General features: G+C 38.2%; 1 protein-coding gene across 1 annotated transcript in view; it reads left to right on the forward strand.

The window, feature by feature from the left end:
• The first annotated feature begins 4,326 nt into the window (after window positions 1–4,326).
• RIT2 (Ras like without CAAX 2) overlaps window positions 4,327–11,735 on the forward strand; it is a 590,607-nt gene continuing 583,198 nt past the window's right edge. The window contains 1 exon segment of the mRNA XM_029217847.1: window positions 4,327–4,433. Coding sequence (XP_029073680.1) covers window positions 4,327–4,433 — 107 coding nt within the window.

An 11,735-nucleotide genomic window follows, 5' to 3' on the forward strand; every position in this document is an offset into this window, starting at 1 on the left:
TCTCATGTGGGCTCAAAACCTGACACATTAATTACTTATTTAGATTGATATAAATAACATATTTTCTGGAAATCAGATCCTCTCTAGGTAAGGTTGGCCCCTGGAGGAGCTATTTCCCATATAACATGTGAAGACATCAAATTAAACATGAATTTGTCAGTTCAGGAAATTTCTCCTGGCTGGATCCCCCCAGTGTCTGATTTGTTTTTTGTTTTTTTTTTTTTTCCTGATATTTCTTTGTTTCCACAGTATTGGTGTGATGTCAAACTCTTTCCTCAGACTAACCACTTCTGCCTTCTGTTTTGATTTCTTTCCAAGATACCATTCCTTATATTTCTTCCCCAGGAAACACATGTAGCAGTTTACTGTAAAAATTTTTTTTACCTGCCCTACACCTGTTCCTGGAGCAGCTGGTTTCTGACCTTATCATTTAACTGTTGTGTTGCATCAAATCCAGCACTACACACAGTGTATTCATTCTCCATTTCTCTAAGAGGAATAGTAAGAAAAAGGAATTGGGTGAAAGTCCCATGTCCTCCATCTCTACCACTTCTTTCATCATTGTCATCAACTTCCTTTTCCCCTGATCTTAACTTTTTCCTCCACTACACTGATTTTAGTTTTAATAATGTCAAATATGATTTTACCATCTTCAGTTTGGGTTTAAAATCCATTATTGTAACACGTTTCTTTTCATTTTTCAATATTACTTTCTATTATTTTTTTATCAGTCTGTTGTCATTGCATACAGGAGCTGATGTTTAATGAGAACCCACTATGTGCCAGTTCTGGTGTTTGGTACTAAAATAACTTGCACCACTTTATGATTGTTATATTGTATCTCCTACCACTGTACTTTAATCTGAGATCTATCTCTTTATACAGCATATATACTACTTTTGTATAAAGATTTTTCTCTTTTTAAGCTTTCTACTTTTCTATAGAGGCCATGTTCTAGCATACTCAAGAATTTGTGAATTTTTTTTTGGAGCAAAAATTACACAATTTGAAGAGTTTCATAGATCTGATTTTTCTCTTTGTCATTGTGATAGCATTTCTTTTACTTGTGCCACATATTTTTTTAGAAAACTCCCTTTCTGATTACTGTTCTACAAATGTGTAGATCTATCTAAGCTTATTTGACAAGACTGCTTGGACCTCACTCTTAGTTTCCTGAACAGGAGTACTTATGTAATCCACAATATCTAGCATGTTTTCTTTCTAGGGCTATTCATTTTTCTGGTTTTGTTGAGACTAACTTTCCAGAGTGCAGTACTTAACTATCTATGCCTCTCTCATGTACCTGACACACTGCCATTTTCTGTGAGTTGCAATTATATATAGATTTTATTAATGGTGATGGGAAAGTGGGCTTCTGACCATCTCATAAAACAGGAGTAGGAAAGTGGAATAATCCATTTACAATTTCATGTTTAGTTCACACCCTCATCTCTAAACCAAGGGGTAGATTGCAGGAGGTTTCACAATTTTCCATATTGATTTTTAAGACAGCAGACTGGTTGATTTCATCAAGCCAAGTCCAAAACTGTCAGTGATTTTTTTTTTTTTCCTAGTTAGCCTGATTTTTCCTTGGCTTTGTCTTCAGTGTAATTGTTTCTCTGTTTTCGACATCTTGATAAGTATGTTGGTTAGAATTCTGGAGATGCTATTTCTAGGCTTTTTGCTAGATATCATTTCAAACCATTAGCTTTCCACCATAGTTTCTCTTTGTAAAACTGACAAGCTATAGAGAGGAATTGAGAACGCTAAGTGTCAAATTAGTGACCTCAAAAATAATAAATATATAGAAATTTCACTTAGTTCCAAAGCACAGGAATTTGAGAAAGCCCCCAAAATTTAATAGAAGAAAAGTAGTTTCAGTTAGGGAAGATTTTCTTTTAATCAGAAGCTTATGTCATTCACTGTTCTGCTTCAAATTGGACATCGTGCTTTGTGAAAGCTTAGATAGTTAGATAAAAAAGAAATTCACACTGTATGCAATAATTTAAGGTTCTTTGTGATTCATCTATAATCCAACTTTTAGACTATGTTTCTATGTTTTTATGCATCAACCACATATCATTAACTTGCAGTTCACCAACCACCCTATTCTCTAAACTTTCAATACCCCTGTTTTTAGTAATTTCCTCCATTTGAATTCTGACTTTAAATCTAGCCTGAGGTACTGTACTCCCTCTTTCTGGCATCTCACCTTGTCTTCCTATTTGTAATCAGTCTCTCCTTCCCCCGTGTTCCTATCAGACACTGCTCATTCACTTATTCAATTACCTGAGACATTCTGGCTTATTCCAGTGATTATGTAGGTGTCTTTCTCCCACACGAGGGTATAATCACTTTGAGCTCATGGACTATATTGTGTATTCCTTTATTTTTCTAGAAACCTTAACACATTTGAATAAATGATTTTGAGAATGAGCAAATTAATCCATATTTTATGAATGAATCCATGTTGAATGAATAAATGAATGAATACAGCTTATTTAGATCTCATGTGAGATCCCACTTTTCAGATATTCCAACCTTAATTAGTCTTCTGGAATAAAGTGAATCCTTCCACAACCAGAGGCATTAACACCTACTGTGAATTTTACTGAATATGCTTATGAGGAGATCAGTGTGATAGAGAAGTCTGTACCATGCAAATGGAACTCTGACTCCTATTTACAAAGTTAGCTCTTTTCTGTTAATCCCTTGGCTTTGATGTTTCCAGTTCACTTTTTGTCATGAGGCATTGTGCTATCATCTTGTTTACAAAGGTCTTAAATTTCATGCTGAAAATGAACATGACAAACATTAATTTACTCAGAGATTATCAACTAAGTTGCAATTTCTTCCCTCTCTGATTTATCTTTTCATTAGGGTATAAATAGTAAATCATAGAGTTTCAAGGTTAATTTCATTAATAGTGACAATAGACAGTCACTCAGTGCAATTAATTCCTTCATTTAACAAGAATGTCTTAGTCATCTAGCACATGCCAGGTACTGTGCTAAATTCTAGAGAGATAAAGATGAATTAAGGTAGGGTCATCACTTTTTAGTGAGGTGAACTGCAATGTAAATAAATCATGGTAATAAAGATTGTAAATGCTCTAATAAAGGGAAGAATGGCTTTGTAGACACAGGTGTCATGAGCTCTGCCTATCAGTGACTGAAGAAGCGAGAAAAAAACTCTCGATGTGCCAAACTTCCCCCTACAGTGAAGTAGGGTGTAATTTACAGTGACTGGATGCCTTAGCAGTTCCTAGAGGAGTTTAGAAAGATATCCATATAAATAGAGTTAATGCATTCACTTTGAAGGAATTGCTTGTTAAATTAGTTTCTCCTTTTGTCCCCAAGAAGGATTGGAAAGGTAAGCAGCAGCTGACAGAGCTGAGGTGGAGAGTACTTTTATCCTGCTCAAGGAGTTGAGTGGCTCTGAATAAACACTGAACACCTGGGTCTTCACTGACGGAGATGAGCACTCAAAAGGAATCATGTGACATTAAAAAAGGATGGCAAGTGCCAGAGTAGGTAAGAGGAAGAAAATGCAAACGTCAATCATTTAATAATTTTCCCAAGAGCAAAGCAATCTGCCATGTAATGATTTTGTTTACTTAAAGATTCATATCGATCATCATTTACACACCTGGAAGATACTTCTCTCTCTCTCTCTCTTCTGCCCCCCACCTTTTCTCTCTCTCTCAAATAGACATAGACACATACTCTCAGACTCTTGGGTGCACTCTTCAAGGAATGAGGTATGCAAATTCACAAAAGTTCACTAATAAAACTGAAACTCTGTAACATTAGAATGCTCCAAAATTCAACCATTGTCAATGAGGATGTCTTGTGACCCTTAGTAAATTAGAAGAAGGGACTAGAGTAGAGGGATATAGAATTTCAAAGCAGAGGCAGAGAAAGAGGACTTTGTACTTAGGAAAGTCCCCTTGCACTTTATGTTTTTCATCTTCCATGTATATAGGGGAAAATCTTCCTTACTTCCATTTGAGGAATATGAACAGATACGTTAAACATTGAGATTAAAGCCAATTCACTAGCTAAATTTTCCTCTCTGTGTCCATTGATATTTGGCAAGCCATTCATTTATTTACTGTAAAAGGACATTTCAATGTACTCCTTTCTCTTAACCAATATTGAAATAAGTGTACCAGAGAAATAAAAGCATGAAGAACACAACTGACATGGCAATTTGTGTGCTTTACCACCAAATCAGAAAGGCTGACATAGAGTAGCAGAATGGTGGGACAGATAACCAGAGAGGCAACATTTTTCTTCTTTTTTCTCCTCTGATTCCTCTGGTAAGATGGAGGTAGAAAATGAAGTCAGCTGTTCCCCCAGCAGATCATCAGTCAGGGCCAGAGAGTACACAGAGGTAATGCTGGGAGCAGGAGGAGTTGGTAAAAGCAGTGAGTTTTAATACCAAATGATGGGATCTCTGTAGAGGCAACCCTATAGAGTGAATAATAATAACAACAACAACAAAAACAACAATCCTGATGCTGCCAGAGGTTAGTTAGCTGTGGCTGTTAAATACCAAGTATTTGGCAAAATGTTTAAAAGCATAAGGACTGTAAAAGGAAGGCTGATGGAGAATAGAGAGACAGCAGGTGACAACATATAGAACTTTAAGAAAATCATTTTTTCCTTTGTCTTCCTGCTGGGTGACATTTGATCTTAATTTATATGTCTTTTAAAAAATATTAATATGATATTTATGAAATAGCCATGGTATGAGAAAAATGTGCTCGTGATCACAAAAATGCTCACATAAAGAAAGAAGTGTTATGAATAGTCAATGAAATATATATACAAACATAGACACACATATTATTGCTGATTGTTGCGTTTGTTTCTTTGATTAGGAATTTCCTGTCTCCTTTTTCTTATCTGTGATCTGACATAGTATGCGTGGACTTTGGATACCAAAAGGAAAGTTGTTTTTAGAAAGTTACAGGAGTTTAAGAAACTATATTCATTGTGGGACCTATGCAGGGTGATCAAACCAAATTTTATGGTTAATGAATTAAAAGAGAAAGCTACAAGAATAAAGAAATACAGAGTATTAATGAAGGTAAAGACTGGTAATTTGGTTTTTTTTGATACATAAGAAACAGAAGTTGTCAGTGGTTGGGCTTCTGGAGGAGCTTACAAGGCTGAATATAACAAATTAAAGAAATAGGATAGGCTGGCAAGATGGCAGAGTAGAAGAACGTGAGCTTATACTTTCTTATAAAAACATCAAAATCACAATTAACTGCTGCATGACCATTGACAAAAAAAAAAAAAAAAAAAGAAAAACAGCTGGAATCTACCAAAAGCAATATCCTACACCCAAAGACAAAAGGAAGCCATAACAAGACAGTAGAAGGGGTGCAATCACTATAAAATCAAATCCTATACCTGCTGGGTGGGTGACCCACAAACTGGAAAATAATTATACCACAGAATTTCTCCCACAGGAGTGAAAGTCCTAAACCCTATGTCAGGCTTCCCAGCCTGGGAGTCTGGTAATGGGAAGAAGAGCCCCCAGAGAATCTGGCTTTGAAGGCCAGTGGGGTTTGATCACAGGAATCCACAGGACTGGGGGAAACAGAAACTCCACTTTTGGAGGGTTCATGTAAGGTCCTTTGTGCACCAGGACTCAGGGAAAAAAGAAGTGACCTCTTAAGATACTGGGCCAACTACCTACTTGCTAGTATTGGAGGGTCTCCTGCAGAGATGGGGGTGAGGTGCTGTGACTCACTGTAGGGACAAAGACAATGGCAGTCGTAGTTCTGATGAGTACTCATTGACATGAGCCCTCCTGGAGGCAACCATTTTCTCCTCAAGACCTAACCCCACCTAACAAACAGTAGGCTCCAGTGCTGGGATGCCTCAGGCCAAACTACAAACAGGACAGGAACACAGCCCCACCTATCAACAGAGAGGCTACTTAAAGTCTTACTGAGCACAGCCCTACCCACCAGAGGGACAAGATCCAGCTCCGCCCACCAGTGGGCAGGAACCAGACTATCTCACCAGGAAGCCAGCACAAGCCTCTAAGATAACCTCATCCACAAGAAGACAGACAGCACAAGTAAGAAGAACTACAATTCTGCAGCCTACAGAACATAAACCACAATCACAGAAAGTTAGACAAAATGAGATGGCAGAGTAATATGTCCCAGATAAAGGAACAAGATAAAACCTGAGAGCAACTAAGTGAAGTGCACACAGGCAATCTGTCAGAAAAAGAATTCAGAGTAATGATAGTGAAGATGATCCAAGATATCAGAAAAAAGCATGGAGGCACAGATAGAGAAGATGCAAGAAATGTTTAACAAAGACCTAGAAGAACTAAAGAACAAATAAACAGAGATAAACAATACAATAATTGAAATGAAAAATACACTAGAAGGACTCAAAAACACAGTAACTGAGCAGGAGAATGAATGGTGGGAATCACTGCTGCAGAACAGAATAAAGAAAAAAGAATGAAGTGAAATGAACACAGTCTAAGAGACTTCTGGGACAACATTAAACACGCCAACATTTACACTATAGGGGTCCCAGAAGGAGAAGAGAGAGATAAAGGGCCTGAGAAAATATTTGAAGAGATAATAGCTGAAAACTTCCCTAACATGGGAAAAGTAACAGTCACCTAAGTCCAGGAAGCACAGAGAGTCCAGGCAGGATAAACCCAGAGAGGAATACACTGATACACAGAGTAATCAAATTGATAAAATTAAAGGCAAAAAAAAAAAAATTAAAGACAAAGAAAAATATTGAAAGCAACAGGGGAAAATAAAGAAATAACTTACAAGGGAACTCCCATAAATTTATCAGCTGATTTCTCAGCAGAAACTGCAGACAAGAAGGGAGTGGTATTTAAAAAGATGAAAGGGAAGATCTTACAAGAAAAAATACTCTACCCAGCAAGGCTCTCATTCAGATTTGATGGAGAAATCAAAAGCTTTACAGACAAGCAAAAGCTAAGAGAATTCAGCACCACCAGACAAGCTTTGTGACAAATGCTAAAGGAATTTCTTCTCTACTCTCTAAGCAGAAAAGAAAAAGCCACTACTAGAAACAAGAAAATTATGAATGAAAAAGCTCACCAGTAAAGGCAAATATACAGTAAAGGTAGAAAATTATCTGCACACAAATATGATATCAATACCAGAAATTGTGAGAAAAAGGAGAGCACAAATGCAGGATATTGGAAATGCATTTGAAATTAAAAGACCAGCATCTTAAAATAATCCTGTTTATGTATAGACTGCTATATCAAAATCTCATGGTAACCACAAGCTGAAAACCTACAATAGATACAAACAAAAAGAAAAAAATCCAAACACAACATTAAAGTTAATTATCAAGTCACAAGAGAAGGGAACAAAAAAGAAAGGGAAGAAAAAAGACTGGCAAAAACAAATCCATAAAAATCAAGAAAATGGCAATAGGAACATATATATTAATTACCTTAAATGTAAATGGATTAAATGCTCCAACAAAAAGACATAGACTGGCTGAATGGATACAAAAATAAGAACATTCTCTAGGATTGATCACATGATGGGCCACAAAGCAAGCCTCAGTAAATTTAAGAAAACTGAAATCATATCAAGCACCTTTTGCAACCACAATGCTATGAGATTAGAAATCAACTACAAGGAAAAAAAAAACTGTAAAAAACACAAATATGTGGAGGCTAAACAATATGCTACTAAGCAACAAATGGATCACTGAAGAAATCAAAGAGGAAATCAAAAAATACCTAGAGACAAATGAAAATGAAAGCATGACAATCCAAAATCTATGGGACGTGGCAAAAGCTGTTCTAAGAAGGAAGTTTATAGAAATACAATCTTAGCTCAGGAAACAAGAAAAATCACAAATAAACAAAATAATCTTACACCTAAAGCAACTAGAGAAAGAAGAATAAACAAAACCCAAAGTTAGTAGAAGGAAAGAATCATAAAGACCAGAGTAGAAATAAATGAAATAGAGACAAAGAAAATAATAGAAAAAAATCAATGAAACTAAGAGCTGGTTCCTTGAAAAGATAAACACAATTGATAAAGCTGTAGCCAGAGTCATCAAGAGAAAAAGGGAAAGGGCTTGATAAAATTAGAAATGAAAAAGGAGAAGTTAAAATGGACACCACAGAAATACAAAGGATCATCAGAGACTACTACAAGCAACTATACAGTAATAAAATGGACAACCTAGAAGAGGTGGACAAATTCCTAGAAAGGTAAAACCTTCTAAGACTGAACCAGGTAGAAAGAGAAAATATGAATAGACTAATCACAAGTACTGAAATTGAAGCTGAGATTTAAAAGCTTCCAAGAAACAAAAGTCCAGGACCAGATGGCTTCACAGGTGAATTCTATCAAACATTTAGAAAAGAGTTAACCCCTATCATTCTGAAACTCTTCCAAAAAGTTGCTGAAGAAGGAATACATCCAAACTCATTCTATGATGTCAGCATCACCCTGATATCCAAACAAGACAAAGATATCACACACACACACAAAGTTACAGGCCAATATCACTTATGAACATAGACACAAAAATCCTCAATAAAATACTAGCAAATAGAAACCAGTGGTACATTAAAAGGATCATACACCATGATCAAGTGGGATTTATCTCAGGGATGCAACATTTTTCAATAATCACAAGTCAATCAATGTGATATATCACATCAACAAATTGAAGAACAAAAATGTTATGATCATTTCAATATATACAGAAAGTCTTTTGACAAAATTCAACACCCACATATCATAAAAACTCTCCAGAAAGTGGGCATAGAGGGAACTTACCACCACGTAATAAAGGCTATACATGAGAAACCTACAACTAACATCAAACTCACCGGTTAGAAACTGAAGAAAACCTCTTAGATCAGAAACAAAACAAGGATAGCCACTGTCACCACTTTTATTCAAAATAGTTTTGGATGTCCTAGCCATGGCAATCAGAGAAGAAAAAAAAAATAAAAAAAGTAAAAGGAATCCAAATTGGAAAAGAAGTATAACTGCCATTGTTTGCAGATGACATGATACTATACATAGAAAATCATAAAGATGCTACCAGAAAACTACTAGAGATCAACAATGAATTTGGTAAAGTTGCAGGATAAAAATTAATACACAGAAATATTTTGCACTGCATTCTTTTTTTTCTTTTTCTTTTTTTTTTTTTTTTTGCGGTATGCGGGCCTCTCACTGTTTTGGCTTCTCCCACTGCAGAGCACAGGCTCCAGACACGCAGGCTCAACGGCCATGGCTCACGGACCTGGCCGCTCCATGGCATGTGGGATCTTCCCAGACCGGGGCAAGAACCCATGTCCCCTGCATCAGCAGGAGGACTCTCAACCACTGCGCCACCAGGGAAGCCCTGCACTGCATTCTTATACACTAAAAATGAAAGATCAGAAAGAGAAATTAAGGAAACAACCTATTTACCATTTCAACAAAAAGAATAAAATACCTAGGAATAAACCTACCTAAGGAGACAAAAGTCCTGTACTCTGAAAACTATAAGACACTGATGAAAGAAATTGAACATGATGCAAACATATGGAAAGATATACCATGTTCTTAGATTGGAAGAATCAATATTGTGAAAATGACTATACTACCCTAAGCAATCTACAGATTCAATGCAATCCCTATCAAATTACCAATGGCATTTTTCACAGAACTAGAACAAAATATTTTACAATTTGTATGCAGATCCAAAAGATCCCAAATAGCCAAATTATTGAGAAAGAAAAACGGAGCTAGAGGATTCAGGCTCCCTGACTTCAGAATATACTACAAAGCTACATTCATCAAACAGTATGGTACTGGCAGGAAAACAGACATATAGATCACTGAAACAGTATAGAGAGTCCAGAGATAAACCCACACACCTATGGTCAATTAATCTACAACAAAGGAGGCAAGATTATAAAATGGAGAAAAGACAGTCTCTTCAATAAGTGGTGCTGGGAAAACCGGACAGCTACATGCAAAAGAATGAATTAGAACACACCCGAGAACTTCTGCTGCCACTGTCCTTGTCCCCATGGTGAACAGAGCCACCCCCCGCCTCTGCAGGAGAACCTCTAACACTAGCAGCTCACAGGGAGACATTCTGACAATGCTCACCCATGAATGGCTGCAAAAAAGAAGAAATTAATACATCCCCTCCCGAATGCTATCCAAGCCAGGAGATATTTTTTTACTTTAGGAATCAAGAAGATGGCAAAAGAGTAAGATGGGGAGATCACCTTCCTCCCCACAGATACATCAGAAATATATCTATACATGGAACAACTCCTAGAGAACACCTACTGAATGCTGGCAGAAGACCTCAGACCTCCCAAAAAGCAAGAAACTCCCCACGTACTTGGGTAGGGCAAAAGAAAAAGAGAATTAAAAAAAAGAGAATAAACAGAGACAAAAGAATAGGGACAGGACCTGCACCAGTGGGAGGGAGCTGTGAAGGAGGAAAGGTTTCCACACACTAGGAGCCCCTTCACGGGCAGAGACTGTGGGTGGCGGAGGGGGGAAGCTTCAGAGCCGCGGAGGAGAGTGCAGCCACAGGGGTGCAGAGGGCACAGTGGAGAGATTCCTGCACAGAGGATCAGTGCCTATCGGGACTGACCAGCCCGAGAGACTTGTCTGCTTACCTGCCGGGGTGGGCGGGCCTGGGAGTTGAGGCTCAGGCTTCGGTCGGAGCGCAGGGAGAACACGGGTTGGCAATGTGAACACAGCCTGCAGAGGGTTAGTGCACCACGGCTAGCTGGGAGGGAGTCCAGGGGAAAGTCTGGATCTGCCGATGAGGGAAGAGACTTTCTTCCCTCTTTGTTTCCTGGTGCGTGAGGAGAGGGGATTAAGAGTGCTGCTTAAAGGAGCTCCAGAGACAGGCGTGAGCCGTGGCTAACAGCACGGACCCCAGAGATGGGCATGAGACGCTAAAGCTGCTGCTGCCGCCACCAAGAAGCTTGTGTGCGAATACAGGTCACTATCCACACCTCCCTTCCAGAGAGCCTGTGCAGCTGGCCACTGCCAGGGCCCCGGGATCCAGGGACAACTTCCCTGGGAGAACGCAAGGCATGCTTCAGGCTGGTGCAACGTCCCGCTGGCCTCTGCCGCTGCAGGCTCACCTGGCATTTGCACCCCTCCCTCTCACTGGCCTGAGTGAGCCAGAGTCACTGAAGCAGCTGCTCCTTTAACCCCGTCCTGTCTGAGTGAAGAAGAGACACCCTCTGGAGACCTACACGCAGAGGCAGGGCCAAATCCAAAGCTGAGCCCCGGGAGCTTTGCGAACAAAGAAGAGAAATGGAAATCTCTCCCAGCAGCCTCAGAAGCAGCAGATTAAATCTCCACAATCAACTTGATGTACACTGCATCTGTGGAATACATGAATAGACTTGGAATCATCCCAAATTGAGGAGATGGACTTTGAGAGCAAGATTTATTATTTTTTCCACTTTTGCTCTTTTTGTGAGTGTGTATGTGTATGTTTCTGTGTGAGATTTTGTCTGTATAGCTTTGCTGTAACCATTTGCCTTAGGGTTCTATCCATCCGTTTTTTTGTCTGTTTCACTTAAAAAATTTTTTTTCTTAATAATTATTTTTCATTTTAATACTTTATTTTATCTTACTTTTTATTTTATCCCCTTTCCTCTTTCTTTCTTTCTTTCTTTCTTTCTTTCTTTCTTTCTTTCTTTCT

Source organism: Monodon monoceros, unplaced genomic scaffold, assembly GCF_005190385.1.
Source record: "Monodon monoceros isolate NGI ecotype Baffin Bay Population unplaced genomic scaffold, NGI_Narwhal_1 Super_Scaffold_1, whole genome shotgun sequence".
NCBI classification, from domain to species: domain Eukaryota; kingdom Metazoa; phylum Chordata; class Mammalia; order Artiodactyla; family Monodontidae; genus Monodon; species Monodon monoceros.